This window comes from Phycodurus eques, chromosome 9 (genome assembly GCF_024500275.1).
Source record: "Phycodurus eques isolate BA_2022a chromosome 9, UOR_Pequ_1.1, whole genome shotgun sequence".
NCBI classification, from domain to species: Eukaryota; Metazoa; Chordata; class Actinopteri; order Syngnathiformes; family Syngnathidae; genus Phycodurus; species Phycodurus eques.
In genome coordinates, this window is record NC_084533.1 from 24,645,198 (window position 1) to 24,667,975 (window position 22,778).

A 22,778-nucleotide genomic window follows, 5' to 3' on the forward strand; every position below is an offset into this window, starting at 1 on the left:
TTCTGAACAAACAATATAATACGTTGTAGGAGAATATTTCATATTCATATTTTTGTATTGATCGAATTGGTCAAGTTCCAATCGTATGGCAAGGAAATGCCCCTTCTTCATGTAAAGATTGATTTATTTTGACGTTTGAATACATTGTAGTACTTTTATAATATATTTTTAAACTTAAAAACGAACTAGACACATTTTAAAATTAAATATATATATATATATATATATATATATATATATATATATATATATAATTCCAGTCCATTTTCTATATTAAAGATGTCATCCTGCTCGGTAATGCCTTCTACAAATAATGTTTTTTTTTTTTTTTTTTCCAACTCACAGTTTTTATGATTGAATGTTGACTCCAATTTATAAATCAGGCATTATTAGGCACAGGGGCGTGGCTACGTTTTGACGTTTGGGGTAGCGTATAAAATTAGGCCTTGCAACGCCACCGATTAGGTGGCTGTTTTTACATTACATTTTATATGCTGAAATTTGACACCCAATGACGTCACGCACCAATATACACCGGTAACATTTTTTGGGAGGGTGTGGGGGAGGGGGGGGGGGGTGGGGGTTTGGGGACTTTGTTGGTAATTTATGTAATTAAAAAAATATATAAAATAAAAATATTTTTTTATTTATAAAGTCAGTGTTTTACGTAAACCATATTTGTTAAGTTCAAACTGTATATTTGGAAGCTAAAAGTAGCTCTTTTTTTCGAAATCTACTTATAAAAATGGACAATGCACTTCATACGTTAATTCTAACTATTTTTTCCCGTTTGTTTTGTTTTGTTTTTTAAAGATCGTAACCTTTGTGTATTCCAAATGAAAGTCCCGAAAGGACGAATTGTGGCGTTCCATCGCGGCCTCGGGCATCATTTAAAGACACAAACGCCCCAGTTGAGCTTTTGAACGCCAGAAAAGCTGCTGTCTCTTTAAGAGACGCGAGCACCGTCCAACTAACGAGGAACGGAGAAGAGGAAGAGGAGGAGGATGAAGAAAAGGAGGAGGAGGAGGAAGGAGAGGGCTCGGCCGAATGGCAGCATTTACGCAGAGGCTGGTCTCACCTGCACGTGAACGCAACACGAGCGCTCGCCCCGATCCGGCCGGGCTTCGGCTCGCTTTTGTCGCACATGGATCCCCACCGGCAGCGGCATCCCCACCCGCGGGCCCTCGCAGGCTCTCCGGGGGCCCGACGCGCGGATTTGTGTCACTAAGTGATTTGTCACACTCCTGCCGTGCGCGCGTAAAATGGAATACGCTCTGGACGCAAACGATGGCACCATTTGGGTCGTTTTACGCACCGGATCTATTGTGATGACTATTATAATGGATGCTTGAAAGCAAACAGACTGAATATAGTGAGAGGACGGGGAAGAAGAAGAAGAAAAAGAAAGAAAAAAAACCCACTGTGGTGCGCGTTAATTGTAATTCTAAGAACAATATGGAGCACACGGGCATCGAGGAGGTGAGCCAAACTCACCAGCAGCAGCAGCAGCAGCAGCAGCAGCAGCACGAACCCATCAGTTTCGGCATCGACCAGATCCTCAACAGCTCGGAGCAGTCCCAAGCCGGCTGCATGCTGCCCAACCGGACCGGGGAGCCCGAGTACGCCGCGCTGGCCGCCGCCTCCAACGCCGTCTACGGCAACGGCTACGGCGGCGTGTACAACCCGGCCTGCTCGGTGGGCCTGCACGCCGGCTCCTACAACGTCAACATGAACATGAACGTCAGCATGAACATGAACGTCAACGTCAACTCGGCGGCGGCCGGAGCCGGCGGGGTCATCCGAGTCCCCGCGCACAGGCCCGTGCCGCCGCCGCCGCCCCCGCCGCCCAACACCGGCGCCGGCGGGGCCCATCAGCAGCCGCCCGGCCTCGGCCTGGGGCCGATGGGCAACGCCAACTTTACCTTCCCCTGGATGGAGAGCAGCAGGAGGTTTGCCAAGGACAGACTAACAGGTGAATGACATTTTGAAAATGTTTTCCATTTTTTTTAATTCCATGTCAATGACATTTCAAAGGCACAAAATGCTCATAAAATGTCTTTGCACATGATATTTTTACACCAATTTCGTATTCAAGTAAAGCCCACCCCAACAAAAAAAATATGCACACAAATACTCATAACATTTTATTTTAATCATTTCTAATTACATTTAGTATTCCATAAAAATGTAAATCCCAAGAGTAAGTCTCGTTCAATAGAAGGCCCCAAAATGTGCACAAAATTTTCTCTTTTATTTTATTTTTTTTTAACAGAAAAGAAATAAAAATTACCCTTGCATCATATTTTGGCATAAATTGAGTACATTATTTTAAAAAGCTGATGCAACAAGATGGGTTAAAAAGCCACGCAAATATGCACGAAAAATGCTTATAAAATGGGGTTTTGCGTCGTATCCTTGCTTAGTATCCTAAAAAGAAGTCAAACCCAAGAGGAACTGTTATTTAAAAGAAAAAGCCCCCCCCCCCCCCCAAAAAAAAGCACATATAAATACCATCTGTGTATCATATTTTTACAAAATATGACAACAAGTGAGACCCAACAGCAACTGTTAGTCCAAACAAATGTACGCCTCGTAAAATGTGTCTTGGCATCAAATTTGAGCGTAAATGTAATATTCTAGAAACAAGTCAAAGCCAAATATGATTTTGCGCTCATAATCACGTCTGCATCATGTTTTGCACCATTTCGGCGTTTTCAAAACCAGTCAAAGCCAATATGATCCGTTGTTCAAATAAGGCTGCCAAATATGCACAGAATGCACATGAAATGTGTTTTTGCAACACTGTTTTGCATAAATGCAGTGTGGCACGCAACTGCAAGAACAAGAAAAAGAAAACATGAAACAATTCAAAACATGCTGCGAATGAGGTCTCGTGTGCTTCTTGTGTATATTTCGTAAATGTCAAACTTCGATTTTTCGGTTTTGAATATTGCACGTTGCAACGTCTCAGTTCGCAACCACCCACGTGACATTGTTCTGTTGATACAGTAAAAAAAAAAAAAACTGCAATAACCCCAAAATATGCACACAAATGCTCATACAAATACGTTTTATTTGCGTCATATTGACGGCAAACATTGATTTCAAAGAAAAAGAGGCTTCGTGTGGTCGCTAAAGGCAAATAAATTATATTCATATTTACTTTTCTTACATGGAAAATTAGACCTGCCACGAATTCTGAGAGTGACTGAGCAATATAATTTCAAATACACTCATTTTATTTTATTTTTGCCAAATGTATTTGACCAAAAAGGAATATCAATGTCTTTATTATTTCTATAATTCTTATCAATATATGAGTATCTAACGAAATCAAGTGCATACTGCAAAACAGAAAAAAGCATAAAAAGCTTAAAAAGTAAACAAATATCTATCTAGCCATATTTTCACTTTATTCCCATTATTCCAAATTTATGAACTATTGCACATTATTTTATTCTCATGCCTTTTTAAATGTATTTTTTTTTTGTATGAAAAAACTGCAGCACCACTTTAAAAAAATATGTGGGTCATTTTTTTAGCATAATAGTGACAAATATGAATCCTTTCCATTATTGTATATGAATCATATCAATGGCTTTTGCACGCAGTGTATGAGGCCACATGACTGTATTACTTACATTAAAATGCATACTTTGATTACAGTTTGTATACATTATTCATATTCCAATACAGCTTGAACCAAAATGTTTGGTAATACATTTAAAAAAAGCATATTTAATAAGGGGGTGTAATGTGGGGAGGTGGGGGGGGGGGGGGGACATCATTCATATTTTGAACGTTTTTTAATGATGCTATTAATTAGTATTGTGTTTGTGTGTGTGTCACATAATCTCACAGTTAGAAGAGGAATATGGCCGCCCCCCATGTCCCCCCCCCCCACACACACACACTCCCCTCCCATTCGTTGTGATGAATTATTAATATAAAAATGGGAGGGGGGATGACGTCAGATGCAAAAGGCTCCACAGTGTAAAGAGTCAGTGATGATCAATAGGCCTCTCTCCCTTTTTAATTCCTCCATTTTGTCGCCGTAATCATGACGTGGCTCGTCGTATTGATCACAAAATGGCGTCCAATTGAAAAAAAAAAAAAAAGAAAAAAAAGGAAAAAGGCACAAAACGAATTATTATTATTATATTTTTGGGGGGGGGGGGGGGTTTGCAGAAAATGGAGTTTTGTCACGCACAACGTGTTTTTATGCGGAAAGGAAGTTGGTGAATGCATTTCAAGTGGCTCAGGATACTTTTGCAATCAGTCACGTGTTAAATGCTGCAAATGATGTCATCGTTTCAATGCATTTCGGCACGTTTTTCCTTTCACGTTTTAATACAACACGTTATTTTCTTCTATTTTTATTGTAACATGCAAATGTTATAGACACACGTTTTTAAATGTTAACGCCATCAATTGAGAAATACGTGATTTCTAAATGTCCACATATAAATTATTTAACGTTTGTTGCATTATTTTATTGTCATGTTTTACTACAACATGTTATTTTATTATTTTGGATGTTTTTAACATAGTCATTTTAAACCAAAATACTAGTTTTAGCTTCGTACAAATAACAAAAAGATACAATGATTTAAAATGATGTACCTTTTCTTGCATACTTTTTGTTTTCATGTTTTGATATATGATATGTTTTCTCGTGTCTCTTTAAAAAAACAAAACAAAACAAAAACATTGTATTGCAGTATTTGCTTGTTTATCAGTCATTTTAGACGAAAAAAAGAAATCAATATTAAAACAATATATACGTCACAAAATAATTTCAGGTCAGAATTTTAATTTATTTCACTTATTTTTGTTATTATGGCTGTGCTACAATTTTTTTTATGTTCCTCATATCGTAATTTTTATACATTATTATTATTATTATACATGATAACAAGTTCCCTTGTTTATTTAAAATACCCACATTATTGTCATGATATTTATTAAGCCTTGTATATAGCAATTATGAATGAGATTGTACACGCCGGGCTTGCAGTCCAAGCAAGACTCGTCGTCATAAAAAGACAAGCGACAATAAACAGAGCAGCCATCACGTCATTTTTCCTCGCCATAAATTAAAAGCAGAAAAAGACGAAGCAGCAGCCGTCGTCATAAACGCCATCCCCCTTTCTGCCTTTCGTCTCGCGCCTGAACGCCGCACGGTAATAAATTGCACCGTACAATATGTTCATGTTCTATTTCAATATCCCCGTTCGAATCCTTCACGGATTTATTTATTAGATTGCCGGAGAAAAGGTAATATCCGCAGTGGGGTGGGGGGGGGGGGGGGCCTGTCACCGAAAAGTGTTATTAAGTACACCACGCGTGCTTTTATTATACACGCCATATTCTCTGCGGTGGCATTTTGCTTTTAGTGATATGGTAAATTGTTGTAGCCAAAAAACACGCACGTTTTGTCTTATGGAAGAACAAGCTTTGATTTTTTTTTTTTCATGCAGCTGCATTTATTTATTTATTTATTTATTGGGGGGGGGGGGGGGATTAATTCATATTCCATATACTCTGCTTTGAGTGTTTTATCACAGCTTTAGTGAGGATTCTTAATATTTATAAGACAGTCATATGTATTGATTAGAGGGTTGTTTTCATCAGGCTGTGTAGTGACAATACAGTGCATCAATTCTGCAAATTATATTTTATGTGGGTGCGAAAATTTGGAGTTTGCAATTTTAAAAGTTGGTATAAATCCGGGGTGTGCGAAAACTACGGTTTGGCAATTGTCAAATTTTACATTTTTTTTCTTGGGCTGAAAATGTATACAAGTCTCCCATATTTCATTTCAAATACTTAGAATCCTACTAATTCTTCGGGGTGCGGCGCAGAGTTTTCCAATGTGTTGGACCCTTGCGTCGACCGTAATGGCATTGGAGGTAGGAAGTGCGAAAAGTTTTAGTTCGACATTTTAAAATTTGGTGGTGTGAAAACTTGGCCTTTTGCAAATTTTCAATGAAATGCTTCAATGGATATTAATGATCATTTCTTTTCCAATTCGATGACTTTTGTCAGGGATGCAAGGACATCTTAAAAGATTTATTGGGGTGGAGCACATGGAAAAGTTATTAATAGAATGATATTTGTGTGTGATTTATAACAGTGTTGGACCCCTGGATTCATCAGTTTTTATTTTTTGTCTGAAAATATCAGTTTTTATTTTTTGTCTGAAAATGTATCTTCAAATAATTCTGTATGGGGTGGAAAATATTGCTTTTTTAGGGGTGCGGCGCATAAAAAAAGGTAGCGACAGGATATGAGTTGGGGATTTTTTTTCAATCTGTCAGACCTTGCAATTATAATTTTGGGTCAAGTATAATTGCATTGGGATATTTAAGGGGATGCGTAAACTAGGATTTAGCTTTTTAAAAATATGGTATAAATTTGGGGTTGGTCATTTTCAACTGTAATTTGTAGCGCTGAACATGGCTATGTATTTCATATTTCTCTTGATGAGTAATGAGATCCGACTTTGTGGAGAATGCAAAAATATGAAATCGATTTTTGAGGGTGTGGCGCGTAGAAATGGAAAGGAATAATAGCGGTGTAATGGCACTGGAAATATGAAAGTGTGCAAGAACATAATAAGCAGTTTCTTGAGGGTGTTCAAACCTTAGGTGACTCTTTCATTGTTGCTCGGAGGTACGGCATTAAGCTCAGATTTTTGACACTGGGACTAAAGTATTAGCTGTTCCGCGTCTGTGGATCAGCAATGCATTTATCCGGTTGCATTTAAATTCCAGTCACCCATTCAAGCTTTTCCAGCAGCGGGGCTGAGGCTAATATTCCTTTCCGCGCGCCTGGTTCATAATTTAGCACGCAGATGAGCCGAAATAGCATCGAACGCCGGGCATTATGTGGGCAGACGCGCCGCTTGTGAGCCTCAACAGCTGTTCTGTGAAATTTAGGTTTGTAGACCACTGTAATGACTAAAATATCCCCGTAGATGGCGCCATGGCTTGCTTGGATTTCAGATCCGCACAGCTTTTGAGGACAAGATAAAGATTAGGGTTTAAGTCTTGGCTTGTTATGTCGATTGCGTGGGAGAGAAATGCCAACACGTTGGAAGTTAGACAAGTTTAGGTACCTCCCCCTCAAAGAATAATACAAATAAATAAAAAAAGGAGTATGTGCCGCGGCGGTTGGTAGAAAGTGTGTGTTGCAATCGCGAGAAGATTTTCGTGATAGCGGAGGTTCACTGGATGCGCAGATTGGCGCAAATAGCTGTTACGTTTTACAGGAAAATGTGCAAATAGCAATTCGCGAATCAAACTTGTGAGTCTCGCATGACGGTCGCAAATGTTAAAATGTGGATTTGAAACCCCAAAGTAGGTCACGGGTGAACATCTTGAGCATGACAGCATCAAGGCCGTTCACACTAATGATAAAAATCCCACCCCCAAAGAAATCTTTTAGCTCGGGATACAATTACCATTCTCAGAATTACGGACTGTGAAACCTGATGCCGATGTTCATATTAAAAAAGAAAAAAGTGCAGGAGATTAGGGAGAGTAATTACAAAGCAATATGCGTCCACATGTGCTAGTCATTTACACGACGGCCTTCAAATTGCGGCAATTGGTCTTTAAATCACAAAGCTCGGGAGCGCCTCGAATGCATCGCGCTGTTGCCAAATAGCATCCGTGACGCTCAGGGGGACGCCTGAACAGATGTTTACACTCATTTGGGCTCCAGGTGAGCTTTTTTCATTTCATTTTCTTTTTTCTTTTGGTGGCAAACATCAGCAAATAAACAGCAAAGGAAGCAGGTCATTTCAGATTCTGTTGCTTTCCGTCACAGTAAGAGTGTTGTCGTTGGGCGGGCAAGTGGATCTATGGCCAAAAACGATCTCCTTACACCCGTATTGATGGCGTGTTTACCCCACGCCTGACAAAATAGACAGGATTCACACATAATTTCATGATGCAGATGATAAGTGGTTATTAATACTCGGTCGGGACAGTGAAAGCGAACCCCTTTTTACTCATAAAATTCCACACAAACATCCGTTACTCTGTGGTGCTTAGATTATTATTATTATTTGTTTTTTTTTTAAGTTTTGCATACATCTGTGGGGGAGCAAAAACTTGGGTTTTGTCCATTTTAAAAGCGATTATAATATGATACTGTATACAATTTGTAGATAAATAAGTGTTTGTTTTACATGTAAAATGAATCCACATTTTATCAACCTGGACCCAAAAGTGGTTCGTGGACCCATGTTGGGTGGGTTTAATAGCTGTCTGCGACACGGAACATAGTAAGAAAGCGACAAACGTTTTTTTCCCATGTTCCCGAGCTACTACTAATTTACTCCGTAAACAAGTACAGTGCAGTTCAGCCGTTGGCTGGCGGACATCATGGCAAGCAGTACGCCTTTGGGGGTACAGCCAACTCATTCTTCTGATTTTAAAATGAAACTCAAAATACATTTTATTCTTTTTGACACTACAAAACCCCTGTAGAGAAAAACATTGTTTTGTTTTTTTATTTGAAAATGTTAGCGTTCCAATTTTGAGAAAAACGTCCATCAAAGCATAATTGCATAGTCGTACTTGAACGTTTTCAGACAAGAAAAACAAATTTTAGCAAGCACCCCAGTATTTTATTACCAACTTGATAACATTACATGTAGGCCATTATGGTTTTAATGGAACAATTTGTGCATGTACTTGCATGCATGATGTTAACTTTTCTACTTTGTATAATCCAATAATGTTTCAGGGTTGTTGTATTTATCTGCATTTATTGAGTGTAAATATGATTATTCACATCATTTTTTCTTTTTTTTTTAGCATTAAATCTTCTACGGTGATGTTTATTCGTTTACCTGCAACCCCCCCACCCCCTCTCCCGAGTATCATGATGCTGATTGGCTGGTTTGATTTATCATCCGCAGCAATGCTACCTGTCACTTGTGTTACTAAACAGCAGACGTGCCATGTTTCAAATTTAAAGCGTAAATGTCATTAAAGTAGCCGGTGTTCATCATTCAGGCTTCTGCCTCATGTGATTAGCCACCCTGGGTCGCCTCTGGCCGCGTGCCTGGCCGGCTGGCCGCTGCGCTCCAGATGTGGGACCTCACTGTGTCTCCCTTTGCTTTAGGGGAGCAGGCAGAAGAGAGCCGAGCACGAGAGGCCGCGGGGGGGCCGGGGGCCGGGGCGGCGGCGGCGGCGGCTGCCGGGCCCCTCTGCCCTCTCCCCAAGGGGGATATCGGCAGGGTCCCCGTCTGGAGCACGGTGGAGACCTTAGCTAAATGCTATTACCCCGAGCTCGCGCACCTGCGAGACGGCAATGGCCTCCTCGCAGACTATTCTTTCCCAAAGGGCGCTTGCTCAGGTGAGTCACCGCCTCGCCCAAATGCACAACAAATGGCGCACCCCACACAGCCTGAAAAAGGCATCGTGTCTCACACAAAAAAAAACATTTTGCCTTCACAAGCTTTTACGTCACAGAGCAGCGCACCCCCCTCACTTTTAGGCGCAACCTAAAACAAAAATTTGCATGATAAAATATTTGCGAACACAAGCTAGGCGCACAATGTCGTACTTTATTAGGTATCAATGTTTCATCTTGCAAACATAATCAAAATGTGAGAAAATAATTGACGAAAATAGTGACCGCAAGATAGACGGGGCACCATTTATCCCCTGTACCCAACTGTTAAAAAAAAGACAAAACGATACCGATTCTAAAGGCATTGTTTAATTGTGCCAACTTGATAAAACAAGTGAGAAAATCTTTGCAAAAATTTGCGACCACAAACTAGATGGCGCACCCCCTCTGCCTTGTACACAACCTCAAAAAAAGCAGAACAAAGTCCATTACAATGCATCAATGTGCTAAAATAAAAAGCGTCAGCTAACAGCGCATATAGCTACACTAAATGTACATTACAGCGAAAACGCACCACAGCTCCCCCGTGCACAACCTTGTAAAAAAAAGGTCAAATGAAGCACAGTTAAAAAGCATTGTGTTTAATCACGTAAACTTCATAAAACAAGTGACAAAATATGAGCATTTGCCTACACAAACTGGATGGTGCACTCCTTGTCCCCCGTAAACAAGCTCAAAAAAAAAAAGACAGCGCAAAGTCCATTTAAAGGCATCGACATGATAACCTAAGATCACATGAAAGATGGCGCACCACCGCTCCCCCTTAAACAACCTCAAAAAAAAAAAAAAAAAATCCAAGCAAAGCCCATTTAAAGGCATAAATGTTTAATCATATATGATTAAAACATGAGACAAAATCATTTCAAATAATAGCGACCACAAGCTAGATGGGGCATCTCTCTCCCCCATGCTCAACCTAAAAGAGTATGAAGATTATCATCATAATAGTAATATTGATAATAAATAACAAAACTATTAGCTACCACATGCTAGCCGCGCGTTTTGCGACGTTGCTTTTAGCTGACAGAGAAGGCACAGCCTCGATCTCTCAACCTTCCATCAAGGCAAGAAATACAAATCTGACCAAGTAACCATGACATTGATTTAGCTTGATTTATTTATTATTATTATTTTTTTTAAATCGCATATGGAGGGAGGATAAAAAGGCAAGTTTGTATTATATACTACGAGTACTATTGCAGTTTTAACATTGTGCACCACATTTTGGGAATCCTTGATTGAATTCACGATAAATCATGCCACAAACATGGCCGACACAATCTATTATGAAAGAAAACGATGTATTTTTTTATTGAATTGAATCGCATCGAAGGATCTCATTTCTGAATGTCCTTAACTTCTGTTTCCATGCTGCTCCCCACATTTGGCTCCACTTGTTTTTCTCCATCTCGATTTTTTTGAGCAATGTGATTTTATTGATTTCCTGACAATCGTAATTACAATCGCCCCCCTCAACTGGCAGCTCGCTCCGAGGTCCGAAATGTACCACAAAATTGGCAATCACTTCATCCAGCTAAAGACTGCAAAACAAACCAGATCTCCAGGGAAATCTTTTCTGTCTGGGTTTCGATGGTAATAAATGATCCAGGACATCAATCGCCAGAGGTGGGAGAAAGTCGAGTCTTTCATGAGTTTTAGCTAGGCAAGTCTTAAAACCGGCGACCCAAGTCTGACTCCAATCAAGTCGTGTGACTGCAGTAACTTACCTCTGTCAATCACCACAATGATTTGATCCGTTTTCCTTGTGTGTGATCACAAAGAAAACAAAACACCACCTGTTTCCGTGTTTTCCCGTTTTCCAGCCGCCCTATCGCCCTTCTCCGTGACCCGCCGCATCGGCCACCCGTACCAGAACCGCACGCCGCCCAAGAGGAAAAAGCCCCGCACGTCCTTCAGCCGGGTGCAGATCTGCGAGCTGGAGAAGCGCTTCCACCGGCAGAAGTACTTGGCGTCGGCCGAGCGTGCCACCCTGGCCAAGGCCCTCAAAATGACCGACGCCCAAGTCAAGACGTGGTTTCAGAACAGGCGGACAAAATGGCGGTAAGACTGGAAATTCTTCGCCGCTGACCTCGTACGAGATGCGGGCGTTCCCAGAACTGTGGTGCGTGAGATTAAAAGCATTATATTGTTTATGTGCCACTGTCGTTGCTACTGTTTTGGTTAACAAGAGAGCAAATAGTTGGAGAGGAGTGAACGGTGACTGATTTAAAAATAAATGATTGCCCATCCTGTCCACAATGGGAAAACGTTCAGAGCTCACTGGAAATGGAAAGAATGCACATTAAAGCACTTCAGGATGCCGGATGGCCTGTTATTTTCTTCGAGGTGGTCGCAAGTGATACAGTTGCAGGAGAATTCAGTTGGAAATTTGCCATTCCTATTAAGTTGGTAAAATGCAGAGAGCTCATTGAAAATTGAAAGAGTCTGCATCAAAGTCAAATCATAAGTCATATGATGACCAGTTTGAAAATGCAAACCAAAACCGAAGCAAAATGGTAAACTGTTGAGAGCTCACTGAAAATTGAAAGACACCGCATTAAAGCTGAATAGCCACTTATTATGTTTTATGAGATATGGTCATAAGGCATATGGTTAAAGGAGAATTCTGTTTGAAATTTCAAAATGGTAAAATGGCGACAGATCATTGAACGTGTGAAGACTCCGCATAAAAGCACTTCATGATGTTGGATCCTCCTCTTCTTTTTTTTTTTGTTGCTCACAAAAGTGGTCATAAGTCATACGGTTGACAGAGAATGCAGTTTAAAAGTTTTCATTCCTGTTCAAAATGGTAAAATGGCAAGTTGAAAATAGACAGAATCCGCATTAAAGCACTTCATGATGCTAGATGGTCTCTTATTGACATTTGCCAAGCACTGCATAGAATTATACTAGAACTAATGAAGGAGAGCCCTAAGGTGATCCATCAAAACAGCCTGTGCACTTTTATCCAGCCTAAATGGACACTTCTTGTTTTGCCCTCAGAGCCAAAGTAGCTTCTGATGTTGCACAAAATGGCCGTCGCGGTCGAAGCGTCGGAAGCGCCTCGCAACACGGCGTGCCTCTTTTTATTTTGCTTAGCTGGGCGGCCGGCGGAGGCCAGTTCGCTTGACCAAGCAGAATTACCGGAGCCCCCCTAAAAGGCTTTTTAGAAAGCTGCTGTCCGCAGCAATACTCAAACCCTCTCACTGGAGTGAGGCTCCCTGCACGCGTGCATTCCCCTGCACTCGATTCTCGCCGCTGCTGGCCATCGTTTGGCGGCGAACGTGATAAATCCAATTACACCACGCCTTTAAAGTGACAGCGCCTTTTCAAAGCATATTTGAAAGCACTTTTGTGTGTCTGTTTATATTTCACTGCCCCTAGTTGGCCAAAGTGCACACACAAGAAGGAGCAACATAATGTCCATTGAATCGAAGCAAAAAAAAATGCATTTAGCGACACGAGCTAGCCAGCTCCAGCTAGTAGTTAGCCGGAGTGGGTAAGATGTGTCGATTTCATTGTACTTATTTGTTAAATTTGTACTGGTCCAGTGGGGTCAGCGTCTATAAGGTACGTTGTGGCCAGACATTACGTCATACTGGCCCCGGCCGGGCCACCGAGTGCACGATACGTCTTCTCTGCAACATTTTGTTTATGTATACGTAATAGCGGAACATATAGCAACTGCCTGCAACAAATACGGAGAAATCGAAATACATACATACATATACATAGATACATACCTTATTTTAACACTACATCCCCATTCTAACACAAACGCTGGAGTCAAATTCTATGCAACAAACGTTTTTTTTTAATGCCTATAACTAAAATAAGCATTGACAAAATGTCGCGTCACAACAAATAAGCACCCAGGCCTTAAGCCGCTCCCTCGTTGGACCGAGATTGATGCCGCCGCCGTCGTCGTGGCAGTGCGCACCTGCTAGCCTCGACATGAGGGATGTGCTCGCGTGACGAGCACGCTAACTAACAAGATGCTGATCGAATAAGCAGGCAGCCAACCAAATTATGATAATGCTGTTAGCAATAACGTGTGGCTAATGGCTGCAGGTTGCTGCGCGCGCCTGAGTGAGGTCCATACCTGCGGTAATCATTTTCTTCTTGTTGCGACTAGCACAGCATTTCACGCAGGCCACATTTATGTTTTTTTTATATGGATATTGATCAAAGCATCCGATAGACTTAAATGGAGGGCACATTTGATATGTCTTAACTTTTATACAGTTCATGTTAAACCCTGTATTGATTTTAACTTAAATGTTTTATGTTTTGATTTAATAAGTTGTACATTTCAATTCAATCATTTGTACGATTTCACTTAATATATGTTACATTTAAAATTGTGTCGTACGCTTTGAGTTTAACCTAAATATGTTTTACATTTTAATTCAGGTTGGAACTCAAGTTTTACGTTTTTACCTCAGTAATAACTTTTGACTTGAGTTTTACATTTCTGAATCAAGTATGCACATGTAAGAAGATGAAATAGTCCATTCCATGACAGCACTTTCGACTGAGCGGTTGTGTGCTGCTGTTTTGGTGAGCAACAAACAGGTTCACGTGTTCAGGAGCGTGTAATTCCAGCACCTCCTGACGAGCTGTAGAAGATGCGCGTCTCCATGTTAACACGTGTAACGCTGTGCCGCCCACCTGCCTACCCGCCGGTCACGTTCCCCGCTCGCTAACACCTGCCACTCAGCCAGATCAGCTATCATCCCGGCAGCCCCCAATTCCCCGGCTCATCCACACAGGTGGCGAGGAAATATAAATGCTAATGTGCAGCTTTCTCGATATGGCGCGTCAGCTTCCAAACAATACTTTTCATTTCAACATGGCTGCCAGTGATTTCTCTCTTCACCTGTCATCTGCTGTTTGATGAGACCCTTACAAACAGTACTTTAGGTACATTACCACAACTGCGACTGCCTCGTAGGCCCCTTTCACACTGCCTGTGAAAACACCTCTTTCACCTTGTCGCCATTGTTCATGGAGGTAACTTGAGGTATTTTGTTGGCACCTGTCTGTGAGGTTATTTTACAATGCTGGGACCATCGCTGATGTCAATGAATTCATCTGATGGAAGGATGCCGTATCACTGTGTGAAAGCATACATACAGTAGTTGCGGGAATACTCACGTTTTGCTGAGCTCTGTATGAAACGCAAAGGCTGTTTCTGTCTACTGTTACCTGTGTGAATTAAACCCCTTTTCACACTGCCGACGAAAGTATCTTTTTGTGTCACTGCTCTGTGTGAAAGGTACTGACACAGAATGGGAATATCACAGTCATAACTGAGGTGGGACACCACGTGTGTGGGTATTTTGCAATGCTAGGATGCCATATTGCTCAGTTTACGTCACTGCAATATCCCACTTTGCTGGCTCGGCGGATACCGTTCCGATCTACTGTTACGGCTTGGATGCATCCATTTTGAGAGATCTCTGTGTGGAAGAGTTTACTTTTCTTCCCATATTTTCCTGTGTCGCTGTGTGAAGTGTGAAAGCTACTAACACAAAATTGTGGGGTGCGGGGGGTGACATTGGCCTGACAACTTTCAAACTTCAGAGTAGTATCAGAGCCATAACAGAGACTGAGCGCTGCCTGTGTGTAAGGGTATTCGGCATGCTGTGACAGGTGTGTGAAGTTTAACACATGACAGCTCACTTCTTACACCCTATCGTGTTGAAAATTCTTGTCACTGTCCAACGCGCTGATATGTTGCATATTTTTGGGTTTGTTTTCGAAATAGCAGTTGGAAGTGTATGCGCCCTGTGCAGGGGTGGGCGGGCGGGGGGCTCAGGTGGGTGCCGTCCCCCCACAGAATCCCGCCCTGGGCGGTTGCCCATATCACTCATATCAGAAACCGCCCCTGCGTTCACCTCTTTGTTAACAACTGCGTGACCAAATAGTCCAACAGTTTAAGATCTTTTCTCAATGTACAATTGTAAGGAATTTATTGATTTCATCATATGTGGTCAGTAATATCATCAAAGGATTCGGAGAATCTGCCCAATGATAGCCGGGAGAGGCTCCAACACTCCCGCGACCCTTGTGAGGATAAGCGGCTCAGAAAATGGATGGATGGATGGAGAACTCTCCGCATGTAAGCGGGAAAGCCGAAAACCAACATTGAATGCCCATGACCTTCGATCCCACAGGCGGCACTGCTTTAAAAACCGGCCTCATTGTTCTTTCAGTTCACCATTCACCAATTTCAGTGAACGCAATTTGTTGCTACATCTACAAATGCAAGTTAAAACTCTACCATGCAAAGCAAAAGCCATTGCTCAACAACACTCAGAAACGCCGCCGGCCATTTGAGATGGACTGACACAAAGTGGACAGATGTTCTGTGGTCTGATTTCAATTTCGTTTTGGAAATCATGGACCTCATGTCCTCCAGGTCAAAGAGGAAAAGTACCATCTGGATTGTTATTAGCACAAAGTTCAAAAGCCAGCATCTGTGATGGTATGAGGGTGTGTTAGTGCCCATGACATGGGTAACTTGCACATCTGTGACGGCACCATTATTGCTGAAAAGTACATCCAGGTTTTGGAGCAACATATGCTGCCATCCAAGCAACGTCTTTTTCAGGGACGTCCCTGCTTATTTCAGCAAGACAATGCCAAGCCACATTCTGCACCTGTTACAACAACGTGGCTTGTAGTCAGAGTGTGAGTACTTGACTGGCCTGCAACAAAATGCGCCTATAGCCCTGGCTAGTAAGAGAGTAGTAAGTGGTGTCAAGGAAGTATGTTTAAGTGATTACATCTCGACTGTTCTAAGATCTTTATATGTTGGGGAGGAGCTAAGTTTAGCCTAGGTTGTTAGCGGAAGACATTCTGGAAAGTTTCGCTGCTGAGTGGCTATAAACAGGGATGGCAAGTTAACAAATGACAGATGTCTCGTTACTGTTTGACAATTTGTTAGCTTGATAGCATAATAACCTAGTTCATTTTTAACTTACTTCATCAGTATGATTGCTAAAAAATGTTTTATTTATTTTGTAGTTTTTTTTTTTGTTTCTTAATGTGTGTGTAAATTCTCAGTCATCCAGGTCATGGTAATCTCCCAAAATTGAATCTAGGACAGGAATTTTTTGTTTTCCAAAAACATCATCTGCAAGCCATTTATTTTAAAGGGTAAAGTTAAGCTTAAAATAAAGTATTGCAGTTTTTGTTACATTGCACTCCTGCTCTTCATAAGGAAGAGAGACCGAGCCGTGCCCCGGCCGAATAGCCCAAAAAATGTGAGTGATTGGTGCCCAACTAAAAATACTTAGAACTGCTTATATTGATAGTACAATCTTTAAATATACCACAAACCGTGACTCCAAAACACTTAAATATAATGTTCCCATATTATCCAGTTTTTTGGTGCCATCCTGTGCTGTACCTTACCCAATATGGCTCCTAGCCTCTCTACCAACATCTGGTCTCTGCTACCCGACCAGGAGACAAACGGCGGAGGAGCGCGAGGCCGAGAGGCAGCAGGCCAACCGGCTCATGCTTCAGCTCCAGCAGGAAGCCTTCCAGAAGACCCTGAGCCAGCCCCTGCAGCCCGACCCGCTGTGCCTGCACAACTCCTCCCTGTACGCCCTGCAGAACCTGCAGCCCTGGGCGGATGACAATAAGGTGACGTCCGTCGTGTGAATGTGTGTGTTTGCGTGTGTGTGTGTGGGTAGGATTCTGGTACGTACAAGCCAATGACTCCTGAATGGACGCAGTATGGACAAAGTATGCACAGTGCACTACTCACAAAAAGTTCAGGATATTAGGCTTTCGGATGAAGGCGTATAGTACAGCCTTAACTTTTTGTGAGTAGTGTCTTGAGTCATTTTCCTGCCTTACACCACATTTCCGCTTTCCCTTCAGCTGACGGTCTAAAAAGGCAGAAGGGACCCCCCCACTAACTAACGGACACCTCTGTACATGCCTACCTATCAAGACTGATCCCCCTTCTATCTTCCATTTTTACTGCTGGAAACTTCAAGAGGATGCAGAGACTTTTCTGCCCATGTCTGCAAAAAAAAAAGCAAAAGATACACATGGATTATTCCTTTGACTTTGTACAATGTAGTAATTATAAAAAAAAAAAAAAAAAAAAAATGCATGTTTAAAGTCCTTTTCTGTATGCACTGGCTGGGAGTTCTTCTGATTGGCGGCGCTCCTCCTCGGTCCATTTAAAAGGGTGTTTTATATTAAATGATTGTCACTTGTTGGGGGGGGGGGGGGGAACGATGACAAAACTTCTCTTGTTTTTCTTCTATCTTTGTTTCCTGGGTCCCGGCAATTTGAGCTGAGCATTAAACGAAAAGGGTAACCATTACCGGGCAAGTAACTCAATTTGATTCAGAAGACAACTGAACACTGAAGATAATTGATAAACAATAAAACACGGAAAAAGTTCAAAACAAATAAGACACTAAAATAAGGGTGCAAGTAGAGGGTTAGGGTCCCTCGTATGTGTTGCAGTTAAAATGATAATTGATTGGTTCTCTGAATGTTCTGAACGGTTTCCTGCTTTTCTACAACGGATGTCATGTTGGCATATACACGTTTCAGTTTTTTACCATCTTACTTGATTTTTGAAATGTGAGCGATGCCACACATGATGATGAGAGGAAAAAAAAAATCTTAGTGAAAAATGTGTGTGTACCCTGCTTTTGTCAACAAACCGGTTGTGATTGAATGATCCTTTTATTTTTCCAAAATGTAAATCCTGAATTAACCAAATGCTTTACGACCAGTTACGATCATCCCTTCTGCAGTGATGACGGAGATATATTATGCATTTTTGTCACAATTTAAAATAGTTCCCAGATGTCTTCATAACATGTCTGATACGTGCCTTCGTCAACATACCCCAAGGATCAAGAATTACAGCATACTTCACCCATTATATTACGCCTTAGACTATTCTGAGAGGGCGGTCCCGTCTCATGCAAATAACCCACTGTTTACCCCACCCTCCATACTGCGGGGCCAATGCTGCTTTTGTTACCGTGCCAACTAGGGGCACGGCCAGAGGGTGGCAACTTGAGTGTTAAAAAAGCAAGCTGCGAACTGCTGAGCGCACGTGAGCCCCAATAAACGCGGACTCCACTATCTGAAACACGACATGCAAGCCGAAAGGTAAGCATAGCTGCACTGAGTTTTATTGGATGAGTGGCGCTTCTGGGGGTGGTATTTGCAGCTGCACTTATTGAGAAGTGTAATTAAGTAGTTTGGTGATGAAGTGCTGCCTCCGCGAGGGAAAATAAGAGTCCAGGCTGTCTTGTACGGGCTCGTGCGCGATTTGCAGTTTTTGTAAATTTCTAGATTCAGGGCCCTAAGTGCAGTCACCCTTCGCTCCAAATTCACTTGCGTGATGCAAAAATAGGGTGTGGAAAGTTTGCTATGATTCTTGATTCTAAGATATTTTGACGACAGAGACATTTAGACACCTGAAAACGTTTACATTGTGAAAAGAAAATGCATTATAGGCTGAAAACCTTTACATTGTGAAATAAAAAATGCATAATAGGTCTCCTTTAAGAAGACAGGGTTCAGCTTTTGGATGACTGTTATTATTAGCCTTCCGTCGTCGCCAAGGTAACCTAAAAAAAAAAGGACAGAGGTGAGCCGCAAACATTCCGTTATCAGCGCATCCACACTATCGGCCAAATGCTTTTTCAGCCGAGTCATAACAAAAGATTAGCGATCTGGAAGGTGCAGTAAACACCTCATTCAGGTTCCTTGCTCGTAAATGAGCCCTCGTCCTTGTGACATCACGCCAAACGGGCCACGCCTTGGCCTCCTCTTAACTAAACCTCAGGTTTACCTTTCTGTTTATGTTAGCGGACCAGAGGTTTTTGAACTGAAAATGGATTTGGATCCTGAATTGGGTCTTAAAGTGGACACATGTTTTTAATATGACACCTTTATCAAGGAACTTAATAGATAATTACAGTGCTCCTTCATAGAAAAAGGGAGTGTGTACTTGAGCGTTGCATTCAGTGTTTCTTTTAAAATGTGACATCACCAACTTCTGGTCTGGCATACACAGTAATAGTGCATTTTATTTTGGGTGCCCGTGGCAGCACGGTGCCGTAGCGGTTAGCACGTCAAGAGTTTCACCTCGTGCTTGCGCGGGTTTTCTCCGGGTACTCTGGTTTCCTCCCACATTCCAAAAACGTGCATGTTAAGTTCATCGGAGACTACAAAATTGTCCATAGGTGTGACTGTTTGTTTCGGCTACACTTTTTGCATAACCTGCTTTTTTTGACACATGAGTCGGCCAATACATTTCCTGGTTCAATTGGAATTGGTATTTCAACAGTACTCTTCATCATCCTGTTCATATTTTGGCATCATGAGACTCAGACGACGCCCGACGGATCAACAGTACAAATCTGACGAGAACAGGTGGGGACAAGAACCAAAATGAGCGCACGAGACGTGAACAACATGGGACACAGGAAAACATGAAACAAATATAAATGTAATCTAAACTAAAACAGAGACCATGACAGACCAACCTTTTTAAAACTTGAGTGCTGATACTTGGGTACTAATTTATGGAAACGGCTACCACTTTGATGCGCATTTCTGAAATGACAAATTTGCTCGAATGACCTTTAATTATGCTATTAATAATTAACGGTTAATCGAGACGCCAATCACGGTAATTAGTTCCCACAATTATTATCAACAATGATTTAACAGGGTAGGAAACAGATAAATATCAATATGCAACTTTTTTTCTATAAATTCCTGCAAGTGTTACCATTTTCAAATGATCACTTCTACAACAATCCGAGGAAATCACAATGTCCCATCACCGGATGTCCCGTCAAATTCGCGACAGGAACTGCAGTTCATCCATCCATTCGTGAACGAATCTGTTTGTATGATGACTTTTTAAAACACTGAGGAGAAAAACCGAAAACGTACCGGACAAAACCTGATGACACACCAGTTTGGAAACCTTTCGCAATAAACGTCAAATAGGTTTGGAAGAGACGTCAACGCTAATCTGTCAGCCAGCGACGTGCTCGCCAACAGCTGTCTGCAAATGCACCCAGCCCGACAGCCCCCGTGAGGGGGCGGGCCCGGCGTTTTGTCGTTATTTCGGCCGTCTCGCTCAGTCGGGATCCTGTCAGCGGCGGCCCGGTCTCCAGGTGACACCTCCCTCTGCCCCCATTTCCTCTGTCTCGGGCGCCTTGAAGACGTGACTTGGCTCATTTTGGAAAAATTCCTGCCTTGGCTGTTTTCATAAGCGTGCTTTGTGTTTTACTGCAGGTGCTTAAAGATTTTTTTTTCCCCTTTTTCACCCCCCCCGCCTCTGTCTTCTTTATGAACAAACAGTCGAGCCCCGGCCTGGTATCGGACTTCCTATCTTGTGTTTGCTGGGCAAGCAGACAACTGTTTCGGCACACACCGTGTGTCACGCTTGGTCTGCGACCGTCACTTGTCTCCATTCTTTGGAGACATTTAACTCACAATCACGAAGGCCATTGAAGCGGCCACGGTTCACTTAACAGAGCACAGTGGGGCCGCAGACGTCCCGACTGTAAACATTGATGCAAGCTGCCGGTATTGAATATTTAAGTAAGGCCAGACTCCCTGGCAGAAGATTTTTCCAAACATTTTAAGCCACGTGCCCTTGTTTCTACATCCCGACGGAGTTGGCGCACCCCCTTATAAAAACTATAAACGTCAAAACAAAACCTGTTGATGTACACTTGGGGGGGAGCGTCATAAAATTGCAGCCGCTTAGCACTGCTGCTTCAAATTGTATTTATCGTTACAACCGTAATTAGCATCTCGGAGAGTTGCAGTTGTCGTTTGACTTCTCCCATCTGGCGTGTGACACACCAGCAAACAAAACAGCACAAGAAGACGCAAACTGCCCAAAAACGAAAAAGGAGATGAAGACAAAGAAAAAGATGAAGAAAAAGAAACACTTTTCAATCATTAATTTTGGATTCAGCACATCAAAATTGCCCTAAATCAGCTAAAAAAAAACAACAATCGGACAAATTTGTTGTTGACCGATGTTATTGATTCAAATTTTGATTAGCACTCCAACTGTATTTTGCATCTCAGAGCGCAGTACTTGTCTTTTAGCTACTCCTATAAGAACCTGAACATGATATAAAACATGATAAAATTCCTCATGTTAATATTGACGTTCTAAATCTTAGCATTATTACCATATTTAGCATCTCAAAGAGTAGTTGAGTAGTTGTCTCTTGACTTCTATCTGGTGCGTGACAGCAGTATAAAAACATTAGGTCGACGCAAACAAGAGACAACATTTCAGACGGTTCGTATGACTGTTTAAAACTTTAGTTAAAAGTACAACAAACTACAAGCGATATTTGAATGTAGCCGCATTTCAGCCCCGCCACCTCGCGTCTCTGCACAAACAGCCGGTCCCCAGTTCACTAAATTTGGACACCAAAATACATAGAACCAGGAAGAGACCAGTGAGTCGCGCTCCCCTGGCCGCCTCAGAGTCGGCCACAAGCTCGTCGACGGCCCGCTGGAATGTTACTGTACAATCAATTTCCCATATTTGGGCTATTTAGACATTCATAGATTGACTCTCTAGCATAGACTAGTGTAAATGTGTCAATTTAATTTAAAAAAAACAACAACGCCTTGGTTGTGTGCAGAAAAGGCCCCTCTCATAGCTACTTCGGTTTGACCCAGTTTTGTATCCGCTTTGTCCATATTTGGCTAGGACCGTCCCCTTAAACGGAGAAATTGCAATGACCGGATTGCAGGCCTCTTGGCAGAAAAATGTCTGGAACTCAGGAATGCATGGACGATTTGACCAGTTGTAAAACAATAAGTAAGATAAAATTTGAGCCATAAAATGGGGCCAGAGCGAGGTGATTTTCCAAAATATCCTTTTGATAATATTTTACTGTCAGGCCATGCAGACAGTTTAAACATATATGAAAAAAATTGTGTTTGTGTGTTGTTGTTCTTTTAACAGCAAATTGTCCCTTTAACGTTACTGCTGTATTTAGCGTCTCTGAGAGTAGTACTTGTTACAGTTGGTACAGTTACTTACTGTAGAAGTAATAATATGACATAGATGTAATAATTGTGACCTTGTTTCAATCTCCAGTTGAATATTAATAGATTAAAAAAAAACAAAAAGCTCCTTGATACTTGATACTTGTTTTTTTAATGAGGGGTTGTTTATATAACATTTCCATAAAATAAATAATAATGTTTTGCATCGCTGTATAATCCATCCATTCATGCAAGTCAATATTTATTTAATTCAAACAACAATTGACTTGCTCGATACTCCTGCTTTCTACTAAATT

The 22,778-nt window shown here is 41.7% G+C and overlaps 1 protein-coding gene across 4 annotated transcripts; it reads left to right on the forward strand.

The window, feature by feature from the left end:
- The first annotated feature begins 1,052 nt into the window (after window positions 1–1,052).
- Window positions 1,053–18,972, forward strand: tlx2 (T cell leukemia homeobox 2). 4 transcript variants are annotated; one of them, XM_061686659.1, is made up of 5 exons: window positions 1,054–1,972; window positions 9,139–9,372; window positions 11,253–11,490; window positions 16,905–17,085; window positions 17,326–18,972. In XM_061686659.1, the coding sequence occupies exons 1-5, from the start codon at window positions 1,345–1,347 to the stop codon at window positions 17,335–17,337; spliced, it is 1,293 nt and encodes a 430-aa protein (XP_061542643.1). In that variant the 5' UTR covers window positions 1,054–1,344; the 3' UTR covers window positions 17,338–18,972. The 4 variants fall into 4 exon arrangements, 3 of the variants coding, with proteins under 3 accessions (XP_061542642.1, XP_061542645.1, XP_061542643.1); XR_009769241.1 differs by lacking the exon at window positions 17,326–18,972 and having other exon boundaries at window positions 1,053–1,972; window positions 11,253–11,551; window positions 16,905–16,984; XM_061686658.1 differs by lacking the exon at window positions 17,326–18,972 and having other exon boundaries at window positions 1,053–1,972; window positions 16,905–17,103.
- The last annotated feature ends 3,806 nt before the right edge of the window (window positions 18,973–22,778 follow it).